Source organism: Cricetulus griseus, chromosome 3 (assembly GCF_003668045.3).
Source record: "Cricetulus griseus strain 17A/GY chromosome 3, alternate assembly CriGri-PICRH-1.0, whole genome shotgun sequence".
NCBI lineage: Eukaryota > Metazoa > Chordata > Mammalia > Rodentia > Cricetidae > Cricetulus > Cricetulus griseus.
This window is the reverse complement of record NC_048596.1, coordinates 150846989-150871498: the sequence shown is the minus strand read 5'-3', so window position 1 is coordinate 150871498 and position 24510 is coordinate 150846989. Positions and strand designations below refer to the sequence as shown.

General features: G+C 47.5%; 1 protein-coding gene across 1 annotated transcript; it reads right to left on the bottom strand.

The window, feature by feature from the left end:
• Positions 1-2968: 2968 nt before the first annotated feature.
• Hmox1 (heme oxygenase 1) lies at positions 2969-10743 on the bottom strand. The gene is made up of 5 exons (XM_027410542.2): positions 10579-10743; positions 8498-8618; positions 6724-7215; positions 4649-4748; positions 2969-3660 (listed from the first exon to the last, which is right to left on the bottom strand). Exons 1-5 carry the CDS (start codon positions 10602-10604, stop codon positions 3527-3529), a joined length of 873 nt encoding a protein of 290 aa, XP_027266343.1. The 5' UTR covers positions 10605-10743; the 3' UTR covers positions 2969-3526.
• Between the last annotated feature and the right edge of the window lie 13767 nt (positions 10744-24510).

Here is a 24510-nt window from a genome sequence, read left to right as displayed (position 1 = left end):
CACATGCACTGGAAAGTAAAATATTCATTCCCCATTGCACAAGTAGAAGCTGAGGTTGTAGCTCAGTGGTAGAGCCTTGCCTAATGTGAACAAAGCTCTAGATTTGATTCCCAGCACTGAAAAGAAATGGGGAGGGATAGCTCAATTTATGCTGGATTTTTTTTCTTGTTACAAATTACTCTTTGAAGTCTGTCCAGTTTTAACTAGTCTCTGGTTTTGTTCATCTCTTGACAACTGATAGAAAGTACTTAACTATTCTTTTGTGGAATTCAAAAAATAGTTTCTCTTTGTTCCCTCTTCCTTCCCTTTACTTCCCTACCCTTCAGGTACTATGTGTGAACCCAGGGTATCCCACTAGGTAAGCGTTCTACCACTGAGCTACATCCCCAGCCTTTTGTTTTATTTAACTTTATATGTACGGATATTTTGTTTGCGTATGTATCAGTGCACTACCGAAGGGACCAGCTCCCCATTTCGGCAGCCATAACAGCCGAACACGTGCTTGTCTGACCTTGTCTTAGTCACTAGGAGGTTAGATGGCAAGGAACCAATCAGAAGTTAGCTGGTGGTGCTATGCTTTACGGCTCTGGGTGTGCTTTACGGACAAGTACACAGCAATGACCCACAGAGCATAGCAACCACTCTGGGAGGGCCTATGGGGTTAGCTCGTTAAACAACTATAATAAAGCCTCATGCAGTTTGCATCAAGTTTCTGCCTCCGAATGGTGATTGGGGTGGCCGAGGTCCTGGGCTGAGATCCTGGAGGCCTGAGCTTCCGGGAGTCTTACACTACATGTGTGCCTGGTACCCAAGAAGGACAGAAGAGGGTGTTGGATCCTCTAGAACTAGAGTTACAAACTGTTGTGAGCCACCATGTGGGTGCTGGGGATCAAACTAGGGCCCTTTGTAGGAGCAGGCAGTGTTTTTAAGTGCTGAGCCATCTCTTCAGAGTCTCCCCTTCAACTTTTCTTATTTTATCACAATGAATACATTCACAGATGAGGAAACTGAGCCCATTGCTATCTGATGTTTATGCTTTGCATATATCTATATCTCTAGCCTTAATTTCATATAGAATGGCTTCTGGACCTGGTTGTATGCATATCTGAATCCTCCTGGATATCTTTCTTGTATGGTGACCTCGGTATCCTACCTCTTGGCATAAAGCTCTGAGCTCTGTGACTAAGTACCTCCATGGCGTTCTGGAGTTTCTGCATCTCTGTATTTCCATCATCAGCAGAAGAAGGCAGGTGTATTGCTCATTTTTCCCATGAGTAAAATGAGATTCGAAGCAATGTGCCCAAGATTGGTAATAGAGCCAATACAAGGTACAAAGATCTGCCAACTCCCCAGACGTCTGGTACTGGTGGTACAAAGTAGGTATCTTGTCCCCTGCTCTGCCTCCAGTGAACAGTTTCACTTTCCCATAGTGGGAACTGTATGTTTAGTGTTTGCATGGCTTTTATCACCTGGGTTGAAATCCTTCCTGACATTGGGCAGGTTTGCTGTGAGGATTTATACAAGCATGGCAGATGACTCCCACAGCACAAGAATCAGAAGACACTGGCTTCCCTCTGCATAAGAGAGCTGTGGTGATGGAAGGACTTTGGATTTAACATGTTTCTCAAGACACAAGGGTGAGGTCACAGGTGGTGGATCTGAGAGGTTAAGTGACCAACTCCAAAGTAGAGTAGATGGTTCAGCAGGTAAAATGCTTGCTGCCCAAGCCTGAACTCAATCTCTGTTACATACATAAAAGTGGAAGGACTGTCTCACACTGAGTACATTACACACACGCACAAAAGTGAATAATTGAACCCAGGTATTCGCCTCTCTCGATAAGTACCATTATTCAGAGCATAACAACTTTACCCCAACATCTGCCCATTTCAGCCTCAGTAAATGCTGAGTATTCGGGCTGAAGCAAAAGGCCAGTCAGGCAGTGTGTGTATGTGTGTGTGTGTGTGTGTGTTTGTAATCCTAACACTGGGGAGGCAGTGAAGTGATAGGCCAGTCAGGCATAGTGTGTGTGTGTGTGTGTGTGTGTGTGTGTGTGTGCTTGTAATCCTAGCACTGGGGAGGCAGGGACAGGAGGATCCCTAGAACTTGCTGACTAGCCAGCCATTCTAACTGAATCAGTGAGCCAGAGGCCGTATGAGACACTGTCTCTAAATAGAAGGTGGACTGGCCAGGCATGGTGGCACATGCCTTTAATCCCAGCACTTGAGAGGCAGAAGTAGGATGATCTCGTTGAGTTCAAAGCCAGCTGGTCTACATAACATAACAAGTTCCAGGACAACCAGTGAGATCCTTTCTAAATAAAAACCAAGGTGGATGGTTCCTTAAAAACACCTGAGATTGACTTCTGTCCTCCACATGCACACCTGCATCTGCACACACACAAACACATACCCCCACACCCACAGTCAATAAGATCTGTCCAACTGCTTAAAGCTCACTTCCATTGTCAAGCACAGTCCAAGATTGCAGCTACCAATGCCACCACCACCTGCCCCCTGGCCAAGCACTGAAGAGACAAAAGAGTAGGGCCCGTTTCATGGACAACAGAGACATTAAGATACTTCTAGTGGGGCTGGAGAGATGGCTCAGAGGTTAAGAGCACTGACTGCTGTTCCAGAGGTCCTGAGTTCAATTCCCAGCAACCACATGGTGGCTCACAACCATCCGTTATGAGACCTGGTGCCCTCTTCTGGTGTGCAGATATACATGGAAGCAGAATGTTGTATACATAATAAATAAAATAAAAAGATACTTCTATTGACTGTTAGATAATGTTATTTATTATTTCACACAAAAGTTGGAGACCAAGGTTACAACTATTAAATACCTCTTTCCCACCCACCCCTCAAAAGACAGCCCAACTTTGTTAGAAACACACACACACATACACAACAAAATACCACCATTCAGGTGAGATGCGGGAAATAATAAAAAGAAACACAAGACCCAACATCTTTGCACACTGATATCAACATGGCCATGACACCAGAGGAAAACAGTCACGGCCAGTTAACACGGATGCCAACAACAAAGGGCACTGGGCTCAGAACAGCTGCTACTTCAGGCCATGTTTTGTTTTTTTCTTTTTCTTTTTTGGTTTTGAGACAGGGTTTCTCTGTGTAGCTTTGGAGCATATCCTGGCACTCGCTCTATAGACCAGGTTAGCCTCAAACTCACAGAGATCCACCTGCCTCTGCCTCCCAAGTGCTGGGATTAAAGGCATGTGCCACCACCTCCTGGCCAGGCCATGGTTTTGGGGCTCTACAGGAGTTGGGGCTGCTGGTTTCAAAGTTCAGGTCACTGGCTGGATATGCTTTTGGTGAGGGAAAAATGTGTCAAGCATCTCCCTCCATTGCAGAGAGAGAGGAGGGCACAGGGAGGGGTCTAGGAGCCTCAAAAGTTTCTTAGAGCCCCAAGAGAAGACAGCCAGGCAAGATTCTCTCCTACAGAAGAGAAGGCCCTTCATGGATAGAGTTCACAGCCCCCGGGGGCTAGCACATTTGCTTTACATGGCATAAATTCCCACTGCCACTGTTGCCATCAGAAAGCTAAGAGTCAGGACCCATCGGAGGAGTGGTGCCTGGGATGAGCTAGTGCTGATCTGGGGCTTCCCTCTGGATGTCTCTGCAGGTGTAGAGTCTGAAAGAGAAAGATAGAAAAGGTCAAACACATGCAGCCCTGGCTATATGACATTAAAGTACACAGAGTAAAAGGATACTTAGTGTGTCTGTCTCCAGGACAGTTCCAGGCCAAGACCACAATTCTGCTAAAGCATAGAGTGTCCATCTTCAAAGCTAGGAGCTCACTTATTCTCAAGCTGTTCATCCTTCATGCCCAGTCATTTCTATCAAGGAAAGTCCCCTGACTCAACCAAGTAGCTAACTCCATCAACTGGCCACATTTCAGCCCACTAGAAACAATACTAGTAACAGGGCCATTATTACCTCTCCCAGTTGGGAGAGCCTTAGGCATAAAGTGGGTTAGGATGGCATTGAGCAAGACAGCTTCACATAACCTGTCCTGCCGCCCATACTCTCATCACCCACTCCCTGTGCCACACTGTCCCAGAAGTGACAGGCTCAGGGAAGGCACGTGTTTAATCCCAGCATTTGGGAGGCAGAGGCAGGCGGGTCTCTGTGAGTTCGAGGCTAGCCTGGTCTACAGAGGGAGTACCAGGATAGGCTCCAAAGCTACACAGAGAAACCCTGTCTCGAAAAACCAAAAAAAAAAAAAAAAAAGAAAAGAAACACAATCCTGCCTATTTGTAAAAGGTTGAGACAAGAAGATTGTTTGATCCTAGGGTTTGAGGCCAGCCTGGGTAACCTAGTCTGACTGCCTCAGAAAATGCTTGGGGGGACTGTCCTAAATAAAGGATCTCTGCACCAGTGACTTCTAAGGGATTTCTGTACACTTCAGCCAATGCAACTATAGCCCAACCATCTGATTTCCCAATGTGGGGAAACTGAGGTAGAAGGCCTTACAGCTCACCCAGTCACCCTGGGCCCTTTTGTCTGTACACTATTTCTAATTTAAAACATTCAGAAAAGAGGAGAATAAAGAAATCACAGAGACAGTAGCTGGGCCATGTTCCTGCCAAGAAAAGCCAGAAGCAAGAGGGCACCTTTACCTTGCACCAGGCTACCAGGCCGCTGGCGAGGGCCCTCCATCTGTGAGGGGCTCTGATCCTTGTGGTCCTGTGTCAGCAGCTCCTGGAGCTCCTCAAACAGCTAGAAGATAAGACATACTGCCATGTTAATTTGACTCAGTGGTGGCCCCAGCTGAAGGCAGAGCTGGAAGCATGCTATGAAATATTGTAGAAACGACACAACTTAAGAAAATGATCTCCCCCCAAGAAAAAAAAAAAAACAAAAACAAAAACAAGCCAGGCATTGGTGGCACACACCTTTAGTCCCAGCACTAGGGAGGCAGAGGCAGGCGGATCTCTGTGAGTTCAAGGCCAGCCTGGTCTCCAGAGCGAGTGCCAGGATAGGCTCCAAAGCTAAACAGAGAAACCCTGTCTCGAAAAAAAAAAAAGAAAGAAAAAGAAAACTATCACACACCCATGCATTTTTAACCTACCTCATGAGATATGATGGGTTTGGTTAGTTCCCCTGCATGTGCCTTCCCAATGCTATCTGTACCTCCACCTGGTCCCCACCAGTAAGTAATAGCTGTCCTGAATCTGGAGTTCAGGATTTTATGTGTATGCCCACAAGGAGGCGCCATTTCGCCTCCTCTGAAACACTTGAATGTGTGGTGGCCGTGCAACATAGAACCTGCTGTCTCTTCTGGACATTGGTGAGCTCATCCTTGCTAAATCGTGTGCCATACAGGTCCCTAGACTGTTCTTCAGGTGAGAAAACCACAGCTCCTGGAGTAGGGCTTGCTTGAGATTAACTAGGGGTCAGGATCAAGACCCAGCTCTCTGCTGGGCTGAGTCTTTTTGTTTGTTTGCTTGCTTGCAGGCAGGGTTTCCTCTGTGTAGCCCTGGCTGTCCTGGAACCTGGCTGTCTGTAGACCAGGCTGGCCTTGAACTCAGAGATCCCCCTGTTTCTCCTCCTCAAAGAGTGCAGGGATTAAAGTATGTGCCACCACCACCCAGCTTCATATTCTCAAAAAGAAACAGATAGTCTAGATGTGGCTGAATTTAGAGATTTGAAATGGTAATTCTCTAACAGGTGCTTGCCTGGTTAACCTTTTAAGGGATCCCAGGCTGGAGAGTGGGGAGTCAGGAGGTCATGAATTGGAACCCTGACCACCATAGCATCCCATCAACAGGACACTATACCCATCCTGCTCATCTTTCAGCGTCTTGCTCAAAACCAACTTTCCTAGGAGCTAGAGAGCTGTTTCAGAGGTTAAGACCACCAGTTGTTCTTCCAAAGGACCCGAGTTCAGTTCCCAGCATCCACTTGGCAACTCACAACTGTCTGTAACTCCAGCTCCAGAGGATCTGACACCTTCAAACATGCATACATGCAGGCAAAACATCAATGCACATAAAAAATAAAATAAATCACTACAAGACCCACATTTTCCTTTTCCTTGTATTGAGGCATTTGCAGAAAGAAATGAGATACCTCTGTGGTGTGTAGAAAGATCTCCAAAAACAAATGCCACCTGAATCATTTCAGACTCTGAAAACCTTACAATGCCAACCTGTCTATGCACAAATGCACAAGTACCCTTACAGTCATGCCACTGTCACAGGATGCAGTCTCCATGATGGTCATGTCCCACAACACGAGCGCAATGACATCACTGAGCTTACCCTATAATAGCCCTTCCACATGGTCTGAAATGCATCAACTTTCTTGCCCCTCACACCTTGAAGATGGATGCTATCATTATCTCTATTTTTTTTTTTTCTTTTTGGTTTTTTGAGACAGGGTTTCTCTATGGCTTTGGAGACTGTACTGGAATTTGCTCTTGTAGAACAGGCTGGTCTCGAACTCACAGAGATCTGCCTGCCTCTGCCTCCCGAGTGCTGGGATTATAGGTGTGCACCACCACCACCCAGCCATTATCTCTATTTTACAAATAGAAAAACCGAGGAAAAGGGAGATGAAGAGATTTGTCCACAATTACCTAGCTAGTAAGCAGCAAAACAGCTCCCTAGTCCTAAGTTCTTGCACTTAACTGTGACCCTGGGACTCTCCCTCCAATAACAGGAATGTGGCTTGAAGGAACAGTGGGGCTCACCTCAATGTTGAGCAGGAATGCAGTCTTAGCCTCCTCTGTCACCCTGTGCTTGACCTCAGGTGTCATCTCCAGAGTGTTCATTCGAGCACGATAGAGCTGTTTGAACTTGGTGGGGTTGTCGATGTTGGGGAAGGTGAAAAAGGCCAGGCCCTCACCAGAGCTGGGCAGACCCAGGGCCTTCTGTGCAATCTTCTTCAGCACCTGGCCCCCTGAGAGGTCACCCAGGTAACGGGTGTACGTGTGGGCCACCAGCAGCTCAGGATGAGTGAGCCCCACCTCATGGAGGTGGCTCACATAGTGCTGTGTGGCCGGTGTGTAAGGGATGATCTTCTGCCAGTGGGGACCATACCAGAAGGCCATGTCCTGCTCCAGGGCAGCCTTTCGGTGCAGTTCCTCAGGGAAGTAGAGCGGGGCATAGACTGGGTTCTGCTTATTGCGTTCTATCTCCTCCTCCAAAGCCGAGTAGATGTGGTACAAGGAGGCCATCACCAGCTGAAAAACAGAACCAGTCTCTCAGGTCCCTAGAAGACCCCTTCAAGGCTTCCTGACCTTACCACCCCACAGTCCTCTCCCTCTCCACCTAGTCCAGTGTTCTCTATTGTGTGTCTCATATTTTCTTTTTCTTCTCTTTTTGATTTTTTGACACACAGTTCCTCTGTGTAGCCCTGACTGTCCTAGTCTCTTCTATAGATAGACCAGGATAGTCTTGAACTCAGACATCTGCCTGTCTCTGCCTCCTGAGTGTTGGGATTAAGGTTGTGCACCACCACCACCCAGCTGTATCTGGTGTTTCCTACTGACATCAGTTTACAACTGTGCCAGAAAACAGCAAAATCAGAGCCTATTATGTCCCTGCGGTCAAAACCCCATTTCTCAGATGAGTTCAGGAGATTAAATGGGACAGACAACCTCACTGTGAGAACAGGATACTGGAGGGCTAATGAAAACTTCCCCTTGCCTTCAGAAACAAATTGGAGTTGAGTTAAAAAATCTAGGTATAGTGGTACATGCCTGTGGTCCAAATACCCAGGAGACTGACTCAGGAGCATTCAGAGTGTCTGAACTATGTAGGGAGACTGTCCAATAATCCAAGAACCAGGATTGTAGGTCAGTGGGAGAGAACCTATCCAGCCCGTGCAATGCCCTAATTAACCAGGTCAAGAGTACATGCTCTGAAATTAGGTCATCTTTGTTTGGTTTTGGTCTTTTCCACCTAACGCTGACTGTATAGCCTCTTAACCTCTCTGGGATTTCCTCTTATCTACTCCTCAACATTGAGACAACATAGAATAAGTGTTCACTTAACCATCCTGCTGCCCAGGCTCCCGTCAGCATCACATAGCAGGCCAAGAACTTGTTGTGTGACCCTCTCCTCTCTTCTCTGAGCTAGTGTCAAAATTAGTAGGATGACTTCCTTGGACAAGTCTTCATCATCCCTAGCTCCAACCTCCCATTAAATTACTGGCTTGAGCCCTGAGCATGTGTGCTTTATCCTCTCCCAGTGCTCTGGCCAACCTACATGTGTAGGGAGTCACCCTAGCCCCACCCAATAGTCCTGGGGCAGGTACCAGGTGGACCTGGGGACTCGCCCAGAGGGGCGTGGTGAAGGAAAGCCGGGGTGACGTAAAGGAGCTTCTTAAGGGGCTGCATGTGGGGACGCGGGACTCTTTTGTTCTGGCCGCGCTGGCTGGGTTCTATAACCTAGCTCTGGCCTGTGTTTCACCCTGCTGTCTTCTGAAATAAAGAGACCTTAATCCTATATACATGCACATACCTTAAAGCCTTCCCTGGTCACCTGGCCCTTCTGAAAGTTCCTCATAAACTCAGCATTCTCTGCCTGGATATGCACCTCCTTGGTGGCCTCCTTCAAGGCCTCAGACAAGTCCTTGGGCATGCTGTAGAAGAAGGGAAGACAGTTAGTAGAGGGTGGCTATGGTTGGTTCTTCCCAAGCTAAACCCAGAATGCTGGGACCTCATCCTCACTGACTGGACTTGCAGATAGGTCCAGCCTCCAAGCTAGACCAAGCCATGGTCTTAAACCATGCAAATAATCGTCAGCCATTAAATACTATGGGATGTAGCTCCCAAAAAACACAAGGAGAATTCCTATTCTAGTTATTCCCAGTGAAGGGAGGGAAGGTATAGCCTAACCTCAGAGAGGGGTCAGACCAGCCCAAGGACCATGCTCAATCAAGGGTAGATTGTTTTGTTTTGTTCTGTTTGTTTTTTGAGACAGAGTTTCTCTGTTGCTTGCTTGCTTGCAGGCAGGGTTTCCTCTGTGTAGCCCTGGCTGTCCTGGAACTCACTTTGTAGAGCAGGCTGGCCTTGAACTCAGAGATCTGCCTGCCTCTGCCTCCTGGGTGGTAGGATTAAAGGCATATGCCACCACTGCCTGGCTAAAGGTACCTAGATAAGCTTTTAGACCCAATGTGAAGGCATTTCTTTCAAAAAGTTTCAATTACAAATTCACAACCAGCTGGGCATGGTGGTGTAGCATTTAATCGGAATAATCAGGAGCAGAGGCAGGCAACCTCTGTGAGCTTGAAGGCTGCTCTATTTACATGGTGAATTTCAGGACCGCCAGGACTATATAGGAAGACAAAAAAAGAAAAAAAAAAAAAAAGACTTGCACTCGTACACACATGCACGTCACAGCCAAGTGTCTGCATTAAACAGTCTTTGTAATCCAGCTTTACTCAAAGGAGTTCTGCAGCCAGAGTATTTGAGAGTTCAAGGCCAGCCTAGACAACTTAGTTAAGACACTGTCTTTAAATAAAAAAGGGCTGATGTTGTACCTTAGTGGTAGAGTGCTTGCCTGGAATGTCTGAAGTCCTAAGTTCAATTTCTAATGCTAAAAGGACAGGGGTCAGGGGTGGACAGTAAAGGCTCTGCCAGTAAAGCCACTTGCCACCATGCCTGATAACCTCATTTTCCTTGAAACCCACTTGGTGGGAGGAGAAAAATGACCCCCTCAAGTTGTCCTCTGACCTCTACATGTTTAGTGCGGGACATATGTGGCCACTCTACGTGCACAATAAATAAAACACAGTGGTGGTGGCGCACACCTTTAATCCCAGTACATGAGAGGCAGAAGCAGTGAGTTCAAGTCCAGCCAGGTCTACAAATCAAGTTCCAGGACAGTCTCAAAAAAAAAAAAAAAAAAAAAAAAAGAAGGAGGGAGGGAGAGGGAGGGAGGGAGGGAGGAAGACAGACAGACAGAAAGAAAGAAAGAAAGAAAGAAAGAAAGAAAGAAAGAAAGAGAGGAGGAAGAAAAGCCAAGTATGGTGGTGGAGCATCTTTAGTTTCAGCACTCGAAGGCAAAGGGAAGTGGATTTGAGTTCAAGGCCAACCTGGCCTACAAGTTATAGGACAGCTAAGACTACATAGAAAAGAAAAAAGAAACACGCACACGCACACGCAATCCTAGCCTAAACCCCTCTAGTTCTGCTACTGCTGCCTCCCGGTGCCTTGCAATGCTCCTGTGAGGTTGAGAACTACACAACCAAGATTATGTTCAGCCTGACAAGTAACCACTCCGCGCCAGCAGGAGAGTAAAGCAGGACTCCCGCCCCCCCCCCCCCCCGCGCGCCATCAGGAGAGTAAAGCAGGACTCCCCCCACCCCCCAACCCGAATGGATCCAGGACACAGCATTGTGCTCACCAGCCCTCAAACCTGGATACCACAAGGACACTCCCATCCTGTCACCCACAGGGTGCCAGAAGGGTGAATCACATTTTCCCCTTCCAGCTGCCCACGGCTACAGGTAGAATGGGCGCTAACTTGTCCCCTCAGCATTCCCAGGCTGAACAGGGGACGCAGGTCGCCACACTTCTCGTCCCCATGCAGCTGCTTGCCTGTCGGGCTGTGGTGGGCGTTCCATCACCGGACTGGGCTGGCTCAGGCTGGTTCTGTCCGCTTTAGGCTCCCGGCTATGCTCGATATGGCTCGGCTCCGGCAGGCTCCACTCAAAGGTTGTCTACGGAAACTCTGGAGGCTACAGGCGACTGTGAGCAGCTGCCCGAGCCAGCCCTTTAAGTAAGCGGGTCACGTGGCCGCCGCCCAGCTGAACCCGAGTTCTGGCTTCTGTTGCAACACCACGCCCCGGGGCGGGCTGGCCTGGTCTGCAAGGCGATAAGTCATATGACCCTGGCAAGCACTGTTACAGGATCAATAGAGAAAGAAAAGACAAGAAAAGGAAAGGAAAGGAAAGGAAAGGAAAGAACTCCACCAGAGACCCTGGCAAGCACTGTTAACAGGAGAGAGAGAGAGAGAGAGAGAGAGAGAGAGAGAGAGAGAGAGAGAGAGAGAGAGAGAGAGAAACCCAAGGGCTGACTTTACAGAACAGGGCAGAGGCTGAAGATAGGATGTGAATTCACTGTCCCAAGAGGACTCCACATTCCCTGAAAAGCAGCCTGCATATCTTCTGCCTGCAAATGGTGTGCACAGGATAAGTGGCTATGACTTCTGAAAACCAGAAGGTGCTTCCCTGAGTGTTCTGGAAAGGCCATCTTCCCCAGGGTGGATGGAAAGCAAATGGGCAGGGACTTTGTGCTGTAAATCCCCAGGGCTGGCACATGGCAGTTAATAATAACGGCAAGAATGAGGCTGGACAAAGGCTCCTGATGGGAATGGGGATACTGTTATTTGGCTGTCATGGGACTAAGCTTCCAGAAAGGACTGAAACTGAGCTATGGTCACAAAGTGCAGTCCTAACCATCCTCTGCCGAGTGCTTGCTGTGTGCAGAAGCTCAGCTCATCTCCACAGCAGCCCACAAGATCAGGCCAACCGCCATTCCCATCGCTTTTGTCTACTTGACTCTAATGAGGAACAGTGAAGTCAAGGAATTTTCTTGTCACTCAGTTATATTGTTGGCAGAACAAGGATTCTAGCCCTGGTAACAGGATGCCAGGCCTCCCTTCTAAACACCCTGTCCCAAGCCCTGTCATGGAGGGTCCAGGAGTTTAGGGGGAAATAATGGGAAATCTGTAGATTTAGAGGACCCCAGAAAATGAAACTCATACCGTGAATCTCCTTTTTAACATGGGGAGCTGGGACACCCAAAGAGGGAGGCACTAACTCAGGCTGTGGCCCTATCAGAGACACAACCTTTGCTTACCCTGAGTTTCTGACTCCTGGGGTCTGGCTTTTTCTCTGGAAGCCTCAGATGTAGCTAGAAGATAGGCTACATAGAATCTAGCAAAAGAAGCAGCCAGACCAGGCTGTTCTGGTCTCTTCCCAACCTCTCCCATCGCCCCTGAGCCCTGTGCCCTGACCCTAGCCCGCCAGGCCCACACTGACTCAGCTTCCTGGCTTTCTTTGCCTCACGCAACCAAAAGACCCTAGTCTTTTTTCCTGCTTCAGTGGCTAGCTGAATACCTACCCCTCAAAGACATCTACACCCTCACATCAAGACCAAAGGAAAATTCTGAAGGCAAATGTGAGACTGTTCTGGACCATCCCTCAGGATCCAGGGTCATTACAAAGTGCCTGATGGATCCAGATGCAGTTGGTGGATGAGGAAAGAGGGGCAGAAGAGAACAGGAAGATGCTGGCCTGCCTCCAATAAAGGTGGGGGACATGCACAGGAGGCTGACATGCACAGGCAGCCTCAGGAAGCTAGAAAAATGGGGGAACTATTGCTACAGGAGAGCCCAGCCTTACTCAGGCTCTACCCCACACCCATCCCATCTCACAGGCTTCCTTGGTGGATTTCAGGAGAGACCCCTAAGAGAGGGGTCAGCTGTAACTCCAAAGCTTTCCAGCTAGCAGATGGATTGCCAGTGTCTGTAACTGAGAGGAATAGGGTGAACAGCAGCAACTCTGTGTGCTCCATGTGTGTGGTGTGCGGTGTGTGTGTGTGTGTGTGTGTGTGTGTGTGTGTGTGTGTGTGTATGTGTGTGTGTTGTGTCTCTGTGTGTGCGTTTATGTGTGGTGAGGGGATGTGGGAGCGTGTGCATGTGTGTAGGGGTGTGGAGAATGTGAGAGTGTGTGCACAACAGTTTGAAGTGTTTCAGACAGGGCCTTACAAACAATTTAGAACCAAACAAGAGGCTTCTGTACCTTGCTAGAAGTTTCATTTCCTCCTGCCTGAGGCTAAAGCTGCCCTTTTACCAACTAACTATTCAGAGGAAAGCTGAGGAAGCAGAGGGTGACTCAGCAAAATCTGTCTTCCCTTTGTCTGCAATCCCCCTCCCAACCGTGACACAGCATGAAAGCAGCTACAAAGCGGTGGGGAAACCACAACTCAGCATTGGGGGGAGGGGTGGCGGCAGCGGTGAGGACAGTGGAAAACAAGGTCCAGGCTCTGGGTGGGCTCTGGTGTCCTGGGACCAGGATGGAGTTCTTTGTGCCTTTTGTCCCAATTAGATGACAGGGAATTTGTGTGGGTATCTTCAAGCAGGAATCCTCCATTGAGGGCATGTTGACTACACCATGCCTGAGACAGACCAGGAGGGGACATGTCTCCAGCCCTGTAAGGCAGGGGACTCCAGTGGGGGATGAGCAGCCTATATATACACTGTGTGTCAACAGAGCAGATAGCCCAAAGCTGAGAAAACTCCCAATAGCCTGCCTGATGACAAGAGGGTCCATAAGTAAGGTAGAAACCCTCTGACAGGCAGAGAAATACGTGCTGCCACATGTAGGACAGAAAAAGAGAATTCCTAATGAAACAGCTGCCCAAAGAAGAGAGACAGGACAAATGGCAACTGACCCCTGGTAGAGAGCCCCATGATAAACCTCACATACACAGACAGCAGACAGCTGGATCCCGAGGCAGTAACAGAGGAAGCTGCCCACCCCTGGTGAACACCTGTCCTGTCAATGACTCCCTGCTGCCCCTGGGGTAAAGTGCAAGCAAGGCCTTTATCCAGGCACAGCTGGCCCCTGAAGATCTAGCTGAGCCCACCTCTCTGGCAGAAGACTCTCACTCCATTCTTCTCCCTACACCAAGCATTTCAGACTCATAGGAGGGCCTTCCAGCCCTGGACCAGCAAGACTGTTATCCTCAGGGTTGATAGCCTCCCCTAAAATATCACTTTTGCCCAGAGACTAGTGTAGGTGCATGCCTGTAACCCAGCACTTGGTGGGTGGAAGAGGGAGAAACAGCCAATTCACCAAAGACGTAGGAGTTACTGTAGCAAGCTTTTTTTGTCAGAACCAACAGCTCACAAATAACAACGTGTGTGTGTGTGTGTGTGTGTGTGTGTGTGTGTGTGTGTGTGTGTGTGTGTGGTGGGGGTGGAGGGATGTGAAAGTGTATGTGTGGGGGGTGTGGGAGTATGTATATGTGTGCAGGGGTGGGGGTGGGAGTGTGTATGTGTGTAGGGGTCTGGGGTGTGGGAGTGTATGTATGTGTGTGCATGCCAGTTTGAAGTGTTTCAGACAGGGATTTACAAACAATTTAGAACCAAACATAATTTATTAATTATGAAAGCTAGGCCTTAGCTTACACTTGTCCCAGTAGCTCTTATAAATTAAATTAACCCATTTATATTAATCCATGTTCTGCCACATAGCATTGTGTCTCTTCCATCTTGTACCTCCTGTTTTCTCTCCAGGTCTCCCTGGCAAATCTGCTTTTCTTCTGCCCAGAGCTCTCTCTGCCCAAAAGCCCCACTTGTACTTTTCTGACTAGCTATTGGCCACTCAGCTTTGGACTACACCAATTACAGCAATCCGTCTTCATATGGTGTACACATAATCCAACAAGCTACCTACCATATACCCACTAGGTATGAGAAAGAACACCAAAGAACAAATTCAGCCCACAAATTCACTCATACTTACTAGAAGGGCTTAATTAAGAAGATGCATGACTCCCTATTGCTAGTGAAAACTTTTTATTGAGGGTGATTAGAATGTTGCCCTAATAACATGCTGTTTTAGCCAAGGATTATTTTGAACTGAAGATAATAAGGCCCCAAAAGCTCTGTGCTCTTCACTCCCTCACCTACCCCAAAACAGGCTTAGCATCATCATAGTAGATAAAAAAATTAGATTTTCCAACCCCAGAGAAAGTCCCTAAGATGTCTTTTATTTTAATTATTATTTTATTTTAGGTGAATGGGTGCTTTGCTTTCTTTTACTCATGTGTACCACATGAGTACCTGGTATCTAAGGAGACCAGAAGAGGGTATTAGATCCCCTAGAACTGCAGTTAAGGATGATTGTAAACTGTCTGCCTCCTGAGTGCCTGGAGGGATTAAAGCTATGTTTCCCCAGACACAGCTTCACTTGTCTATTTGTTATTGTTTTATTTCCATCCAGAGAGCCTAGGAGGTAAGGGGCAAAGGTCCCTAGATCAACCCACTCTAATGTTAGAGTTTCTTCAAGCACTAAATATCCACCTACTGTCTAAGCAAGGTCTTAGATTTTAGAGACCATTCAGGGTTGTTCATGGAATCTTTATTTGTCATAGTCTCAAACTGGGATAACCTATATGTCCCATAGCAGGTGGCTGGATAAACATGAACAAATAAACAGGAAGGAACATGCTCAACACCACATCTTCAAAATAGTTATAAAGGCACATGCCTTTAATCCCAACACTCGGGAGGCAGGGGCAGGCGGATCTCTGTGAGTTCGAGGCCAGCCTGGTCTCCAGAGCGAGTGCCAGGATAGGCTCCAAAGCTACACAGAGAAACTCTATCTCGAAAAACCAAAAAAAAAAAAAAAAAAAAAAAAAACTAATATAACCTGCCTCTGCCTTGTGAATACTGGGATTAAAGACATATGTTACCACATATGGTATCTTGGTCTTTTTTCAACTAAGCTTTTTATTTATTTATTAATAGTGGTGAACATCTTTAATCCCAGTGCTTAGGAGGCAGAGATAACTGAGTTCCAAGTCAGCAAGGGCTATATAAATGAGAGCCTTTTTTTTTTTTTTTTTTTTTTTCCCCTAAGCCTGTAGCACAAAATAATTGCTGTGCCAAGAGGCTGGGTATAAGTGCAATCCTGACCACGGGAGTTCACTCTCTGGAACCCTTGAAAAGTTGGAAGGAGATAACTGACTCTACAAAGTCATCCTCTGACCTCCACTGAGTGCTTGCCATCACACACACACACACACACACACACACACACACACACACACTAATAAATAATAATAATAATGCAATTTAAAGCATTTTTAAAATGCAGAAATGGCATACTTGGCTGGGTGGTGGTGGTACATGCTTGGGGATTGCTGTTTCAAACTAATTTATTAAAAGCAAGGTTTCATGTAACCCAGAGAGATTCGAACTGATCCTCTTGCTATCACTTTCTGAGTGCTGGGATTACAAGCCTGTACCACCACAGTTGGTGGGTGCTGGTGATCAAATCAAGGCTTTCTTGCTTGCTATGCAAGCACTCTACCAACTGACCTTAGCATTCAAACTCTAAATGTAAAGCCCAGGGATGTCAGTGTAGATGGACAGTAGAGTACTGCCTAGCTTGTGTGAGGCGCTGGAATCAATTTGCAACACTGGGGAAATGTTCTTTTTTTAAAATTCTACATACACACATTATATAAGCGCAGACTGTGCCCAAATCCTGTGCATTTGATGGACAGCTTTGTTGTTTCTGTCCTCTGTGTTCTCCTTAACCTCTGCTTTGTCACCTTGATGTGTTTGAAAAACACAAGCCAGCTGTGTATGAGCCTCCATAGCTCTCCACCTCTAAGGGCTGGATCTGAGCCTGCACCGTGGTGGCCCGGCTCTGCAGCCCCGAGCACGTGCTAGCCCAGCACGTTTGCTCTCCTTCCTGCCAGGACTCCACCTCTAGGGTTCAATCCGGAGCAGCTCGAACCATGACTCAGCGAAAACAGACCTCGGGACCGTGACTCAGCACCACGTTGCCCGGGACCGTGACTCAGCACCACGTTGCCCCGGACCGTGATTCGGCACCACGCTGTCCCGACCTTGACTCAGCACAAAAGCCTCAGCCCGGGATTGGATTGCTCAAATCCTAATGGATTGCTTTGGACCACTGAGCGCGGGGCCAAGTCAGCCCAGGCTGGGGCTCAGTGAGAGCAGCTGGCTCACTTTTGCACTCTGGCTTCCCCTCCTCCTCCCTCCCTGTCTGAGCCCTGGAAGTTTGTGTAAGAGAAGTTGTCTGCGGACCCCGCTTAGAGCCTCAGAAGCATGGGACCAGCTGCAGCTCCATACACTTGCTTGTCTTAAAGCTGCTCAACAGGCCGGGCTTTTTTGTTTTGTTTTGTTTTGTTTTTCCAGACAGGGTTTCTCTGTGTAACAGCCCTGACTGTCTTGCTGCCCTGGAACTCATTCTGTAGACCAGGCTGGTCTCGCACTCAAGAAGTTCGCCTGCTTCTGCCTCCGAGTGCTGGGATTAAAAATTTGCACCACCACGCCCATCTATCGATGTCCTTTTTAATCCCAGTTCTTGGAGGCGGGTTTCTGAGTTCCAGGGCAGCTTGGTCTACAAAATGAGTTCCAGGACAGCCAGGGCTCCACAGACAAACATTGTCTGGAAAAACAAAACAACAACAAAACCCTGCTCATCAGGGAGGAGTCTGAAGACAGAATGCAGGCAAAGGCTGACAGAGATGAGGTCCTCTGTATGTAGCCATGTGACTGCCCAGGGTGTGGTCCCGAGGTTCGAGGAGCTGGGCATCACTGCCCTGCACATCAGACTCTGGGCCACGGGAGGAAACAGGACCAATACTGTTGGACCTAGGGCCAAGTGAGCTCTCAGCTCTTGCACACTCAGGCGTGAAGATTAGGCAGATTGAGGATGTCACCCTCATCCCCTTTTACAGCACTAGATGGAAGAGAGGGCTCATTGTGGTCGCCCTCTGTGAACAGGGCTTCTCAAGTTATTTTCTGTTGAGGGCTGGAGAGATGGTTCAGTGGTTGAGAGCTCTGACTGCTCTTCCAAAGGACTAAGGTTTAATTCCCAGCACTCAATAGCAGTTCACAACCATCTGTAACTTCAGTTCCAAGTGATCTGACACCGGGAGTAATTAAATAAATAACTGTAGTTTTGAGGACTGAACTCATGTCAGGCTTGATGGCAAGTGCCCTTACTCAGGAAGTCATTTTACTGGCCCCTCTTCTTCCTTTTATGTTGCTGGAACTTGAAACCAAGGCTTTGCTTGGGGATAGCAGTAGCTTTAGCAGCCCAGAGCCCTAAGGCCTCTACTGCCAGCCCCTGATGAACACAGACACAAGTGTGTCCAAAAAAGCAAAGCATGCTCTTTCCCTCAGTGCTGTGTCATCCTTTCCTCCTCTTTGCACTTCCTTTTTCTTCCTCAGCCACACTAGCCCAGCTGCTTTCCCTTCCCCAGATACCAGTCAGCTTCCACAGTTTAAGCAGGCAACCATGGGGGCAGAGATATATCAGTTCTTGCTACCACAAACACACTGCTTACAGACCGGACACCAGGATCATAAAGCTGGGGGTAGAACTTGGGTCAGGATCAACCCAAGTGGATGATGTCATGTGATGGGGGTGAGAGGTAGCGACTATGTAGCATCAGTCATTGTGCTCTGAGATTGGCTACTGATGGCTGGAGGGGTCTGGGGCTAGCCCCTCCTGTTTCCTAGGTGGCTTCCTTGCACAGGTGAGTCCACAAGCAGAGGCTCCTGGGAGACGCTTGGAGGACTTGAGTGCTGAGCAGTACCCAGAGACTCTAGATCTTTCTGGTCCCAAATGAGTTACTTACTATCTCTGTGACCTTGGGAAAGTTGCTTGCTCATCAAACTCATCAGTGATACAAGGATGTTATATTAGAATTCAGGGGCCCAAAGGGAGGATAGGCCATGTCACAGGTGCTGGTGTGCAGGTACTGTGGCCTTATGAAAAACAATGATCCTGACTTTAAGATGAGTGCTGGAGGGGCTGGAGCAGCAAAATCAAAGCAGCTTATTTTTCAACTTTGCAAAGAAAAGGAAAAAAAAATCTTACCCTCTTTTTTCCATAGGCTGATACTCCAGAGAATGAGAGTCTCTCCCACTCATCTAGCATAGCCCCCACCTCAAATCCTCGCCCTCCTCGGGGTCCAATTCCCCCCTTTCCTCCTAGTGAACTCAGTCATGTTGCTGATTGTACCTTTTCAACTCCAACCTAAGCAAGCAGCATCAGCCTAGTGACAGGGGCCTAGTGTCTCCGGCTTCTCTCTTATTCAGAGAACTCTAAATGTGCATCACATTGAAAATAGACCAGAATCATTTATTTCTTTTGGCCTGATGGAGCTCATATGCTTCAATTAAAGAAGTATCTGGACTTCAACTCCAACAGATTCTTACCAAGGTCTCATATAGCCTAGGCTGGCCTAGATACCAAAAATGATTTGGAGTTTCTGATCCATGTGCCTCTATCAAAGCCAGGGCTACATCCCTAATCTTCCCCTTGCAAGTTCTAATAAAAAATCAGAAGTATATAGCATATACAATAGAAGCCGGCAGTGGTGGTGTTTGCTTTTAGTCCCAGCACTTGGGAAGCAGAAGTAGGCAGATCTCTGTGAGTTCTAGGCCAATCTGGTATCCAGAGCTAGTTCCAGAATAGTCAGGGCTACACTAAAAAGCCCTGTCTCAACAAACAAACAAACAAACAAACAACAGCAAAAAGGAAAGACAGAAACCTTCTAAACAACCTGGCATAGTCCAGGCTGGTAGAAGCCCTGGGTTTGATTCCTAGCTCCCACAAGTTGGCTCACAACTTTCTGAAACTCCAGCTCCAGAGAATCTGATGCCCTCTTCTGGCTTCTCATTGGCACCAGGCGCACATGTGGTTTACATAATCCATGAAGGCAGAACACTCTTATAATAGAATAAATAAATCTAAAACCAAGCATGTTTTTAAAGCCAGTGCTGGGAGTCAGAGACAAAAGTATGGCTGGAACTCACTGGCTAGCCAGTTTAGTCCAGTTGGCCAGCTACAGGTTTAGTGATAAGCCCTGTCCTGAAAAATAAGACGTAGAGTGATTGAATAAGATACTAGACATTGGCTGGGCAGTGGTGACATGAACCTTTAATCCCAGCACTCAGGAGGCAGAGGCAGGCAGATCTCTGTGAGTTTAAGGCCAGCCTTGTCTACAAAGCAAGTGCCAAGACAGTCAAGCCTATACAGCAAAACGCTGTCTCAAAAATACAAAAAACAAACAAACAAAAAAAGACACTAGGCATTGACTTCTGGTCTCCAGAGGCACACATGCATACACATAAGAACACATACAGGAACAGGTACACACAGGAATAAGTAAAATAAAGGAAACTTGTGGTAAAACATATAATCCTACTGTCTCATTTCTAGAACTTTCCCATCAGCCCACACCAGAACCCCATGGACACCACTAAGTACCATACCAACTGACATCTATGGCTTAGTTTGTGGACAGAATTGGGGGTTGCTGGGAGAGAAGGCTCTCAGGTGGATGGTGAATGACCTAACATTGGAGGTGTGTCGATAAGATCCAGGCTTATGATTCCAAGATTGGATGCTGTGGTATGCCAGCCTATGACTGTGTGAGTTTCTGCCAGCTGCCAACAAGGCAAAGGCCAATCTCTAGTTGCTCCTGAGAAGATGGTTTTGCTGTGGGGATGCGTTTTGTGCTTCTCAGGGGATGTGTTTTGACTTGCAGTTTCCCTGCATTAAAAGCCAGCAGGGCAGTAATCAGGCTCCCCTTTTCCCAGGGCCCCAAGTCTCAGCAGGCCAACCCAGGTCCATTGCAAACATGGGTGGGGGAGAACTGTCTAATAGCCTTCTCCACTGTATGTGAGGGTAAGTCTGAGACTGTGAAGTATTTGATAATGTGATGGACACTGCTCCTGACTGCTATTGCCACCTCCTCCTCTCCACAGTGGTCCTCCAACTTGTTTTCATATGAACAATAGATCCAGGCATGGTGGCTCAAAGCCATGAATGAGTCACACATATCTAAGGTGTAATAAGCCATCTTATGATCCTTCCATTCATATTGCTATTGTAAACATAGAGAATTCCATGATGGATGAATGTCTGGTCAGGAGTTTAGGAATGACTGGATGGGAGGAGATGACACACAGGCGAGCTAATTTGTAGGAGGGGCATGTTCTAAGGGGAACAACAACCATCTTGTATGGAGGCTGTAGGGTGAGGGCACAGGACTTTGAGGTGTGTGTGTGTGGGAAAACAGCCTGTGTTCTGGGTGTTACAGGCACCAGATCCAGGAGCTTTGGCCAGGATAGAAGTTGAGTCTTTATTTGGGTGAAGGATTTGACTTTGTTGAAGTTTGAGGATGCTAGGTATTATAAAACATGGTCAAGGCCAGAGAGAAGGAACAGTTCATGAAAGTTCCTACTGCTAATTCTGGGGACTGGAGATAACCTGAATTTGATCCCTGGGATCCATAGAGCAGGAGAGAACTGCCCTGAAAACTGTGTTCGGCCTCCCCTAGCAGGCATGCACACATATGTATGAATAAGTAAGTAAATGAAATTTTAAAAGTAAACAAAAAATATCAGATTTGCATCCTGGGAGTTTAAGAGATAGCTCAGCCATTATAAGAAGTCAACTTGCACTCCCAGAGGACACAGTTTAGTTCCCATTATCCAGGTCCCACATCAGGTGGCTCACAACTACCTGTAACTCCAGGTCCAGGAAATCCAGTGACCTCTTCCAACATACACTATGCTTGTAAGCACCTAGCTATATACATACACACAAATACATATACATGCTTAATTGAAAAATTAAAATATATACCTAACAATAAAATATATGTTTTTAAAGAGCATCCTGGGAGGCAGGTATGGTGGCACATGCCTTTAGTCTCAACACTTAGGAGGTAGAGGCAGGTGGATCTTTGTGAGTTTGAGACCAGCCTGGTCTACAAAGTGAGTTCCAGGGCAGCCAGGGGTGTTATACAGAGAAGCCTTGTTTTCAAAAACAAAATAAAGCAAAATAAAGCAAAAAAAAAAAAAAAGAAAAAAAGAGCATCCTGACTGTGTGGAGGTGCCATCCTGGGGATATCAGTGCCCAGTGTGTATGCTTTGCTTTACCCCTAATAGCGGATGACAGTCTAAAGTCCTCCAAGAAGTGGGGAGGTCTGGAGGGTGGAGAGGAACTTCTTCTCTCCATGCAGCTCCAGTGCCCCAACCCTTCATAGAGCTTCCTTTTTTGTGCTGTGCTGACTCAGGCATGAACTGTCACCCTTCTTCTGTTCCAGAAAGTGCCACCGTTAACAAAAATTTGTAGGCAGAGTATCTGGGAGAACCAAGTAACATGGCACTTTAGACATTCTTCTAGTTGGCTTTGGTCTCCTCTGGCTTCTGGTGTCTCATCTCAGAGCCTGCAGACTCTGCCTGGTCCCAACTCTCTGGGGCCCTCTTGTCTTCTTCTCTCTTTTCCTTCTTTCTGGCTGTTTGTTTTGGTTTTGGTTTTTCGAGATAGGGTTTTTCTGTTTAACAGAGCTGGCTGTCCTAGAACTCACTTTGTAGATCAGGCTGGCCTTGAACTCACAGAGATCCACCTGTTTCTGCCTCCTGAGTGCTGGGACTAAATGCATGCGCCACAGTTTCCTTTCTGATTCTGTGCTCTGATGTCCTTCTTCCAGGGTAACTGGGATGCTGTGGTATTGCCCCTTTCAGGGCTTGCTGCAGCTCTTCCCTTCTTGAGTTTCCAAATCCCACAGTATGAGTCTCAACTTGAGCAGACTTGGATCCATGTCATCCAGTAGCTGCCCCAGATGTGGTGAGCCTGTTCCCAATCCTTTGGCCGCTTTGTAACTGCTCAGACAATACCACTCACTTTCATGTCCCTTTTACGAAGGAAAAGGTCTAGCCTCAGCCCAGGGGGGTGGCACATGTCTGTGATCTCAGCTTAGGAGGTAGAGGAGGAAGGAAGGATCTAGAGTTTAGGTCGGCCTCAGCTACACAGTCAATTGGCTGGCCTGGAACTTGCCTTGTAGACCAGGCTGGCCTCGAACTCAGGTGTCTGCCTGCCTCTGCCTCCCGAGTGCTGGGATTAAAGGTGCTACCACCTGGCTGTACAAAATCAATTTGAGGCCAGCGTTTACTACAGGAAACCCTGTTTCAAAAAAGGGGGAAAAACAACAGAAATAAACAAAACCCCAAACAATGGTTAGGCTCAGAATGTAAATACGAGGCCTGAAATTCTGAGTTTGATTTCAGGACCACATGGTGAACAGATAGAACCAATTCCTATACGTTCCTCTCTAACCTCTACATGCCCACTTGTGCACATGTGCACTCAGGTGTGTGTGTGTGTGTGTGTGTGTGTGTGTGTGTGTGTGTGTGTGTGTGTGTATTTAATATGGTAATAACTTAAAAACTCTTTAGTGCTCAGGAATTAGGAGCACTAACTGTTCTTCTAGAGGACCAGGGTTGGATTCTAGGCATTCACATTGCAGCTCACAAGCATCTGTAACTCTAGTTCCAGAAGGCCAGCCCTCTCTAGCCCCCATGGGCACTGTATAAAAGTAGTGCACAGACGTACAGCAGGCAAAAACACCCATACACATGAAAAACAAATGACTTTAAAACTCAGCCTCTAGGCTGGAGAAATGGCTCAGAGGTTAAAGGTACTTTTTGCTCTTACAGAGGACCCAGGTTCAGCTCCCAGTACACACACCAGTGGCTCACAACCACCTGCAAATCCAGTTCCAGGAGTTTCTGTTCCCTCTGGCCTTCATGGGCACTTGCATGTGTACTCATAACTCACCTTGAAAGTTTAACCTCGGATCTCACCAATACTCTCTTCTTGTGTTCATGTGGCAGGCACCTCAGGCTATGCTGGGAGGGTTCCTGGTGACTGGAGGTATGTGTGGGCCTATGTGCCTGTGCGCCTGGGCAACCCATCTATGACGGCAGCATGACAAATGGGCCAAGGCTGATAGAAGAGGAGGGGCTGTAATGCATCATTGATCCTCAGCTCCAGTCTATCTCCTCCAGGTCACTGCACTTTGTACAATACAGGAGAAAGCATAGGTGTCTTCTCAGGACCTGTAGCTAGCTGGTGGACTAGAGGTAGGGCTCCTGGCACAACAGTGATGAGGGGGTGAGGGCATGGGTACCAGGAGGGGATAGCAAAGACAATGGAAGTAAAGCAAGGAGCCAGTGAAAGGCCCAGGCTCAGCAGTTTGCAGATCCAGGAGCAAATCCTTCAAGGACAGTGCAGGATTAGGAGTTCATGAATGAGCATGTCCATGAGGCTGAGGCCAAGGTTGGCAAGTGTGTCTCAGAGTCTGTAGCCAAGTGGTCTGGTTATCCCCAACTCTGTCCTTTGGGTTACGGGTTCTGCCTGAGGCAGCAAGGCTGCACAGATGGAGGCTGGGCAGGTAGTGTCTCCAGTGGATGTAGTGAATATATATATATATATATATATATATATATATATATATATGCTTTTTTGAGACAGGGTTTCTCTGTGTAGCTTTGGAGCCAATCCTGGCACACGCTCTGGAGACCAGGCTGTTTTCGAACTCACAGAGATCCGCCTGCCTCTGCCTCCCAAGTGCTGGGATTAAAGGTGTGCGCCACCCCAACGCCCGGCCCAGATGTAGTGATATTTTGTTTATGATCTGACAAAATAAACCTTACCCCAAGATCATAATGCAGAGCTAAGCCATTAGTTAGCCACACACCTAAGCTACTAGGTAGCCATAGAGGATAGGCAGTGGTAGCCACACCTTTAATCCCAGCACTCAAGAGACAGAGGCAGATGGATCTCTGTGAGTTCAAGGCCACCCTGGGCTACATGAGAGTGAATCAGTCTAAAAGAGAAACAGAGCTCACACCTTTGATTCCAGCACTTGGGATGACACACCTTTAATCCCAGCACT

Excerpts from the sequence above, each read along its gene's own strand:
- Hmox1 (XM_027410542.2), bottom strand. The coding sequence starts at position 10,604 with ATGGAACGCCCACCACAGCCCGACAG. Across the intron at positions 8,619-10,578 it reads CGCCCACCACAGCCCGACAG|CATGCCCAAGGACTTGTCTG; the intron begins GCAAGCAGCTGC and ends CTTCTTCTACAG. Across the intron at positions 3,661-4,648 it reads GCCTGGTAGCCTGGTGCAAG|ACTCTACACCTGCAGAGACA; the intron begins GTAAAGGTGCCC and ends TTTCTCTTTCAG.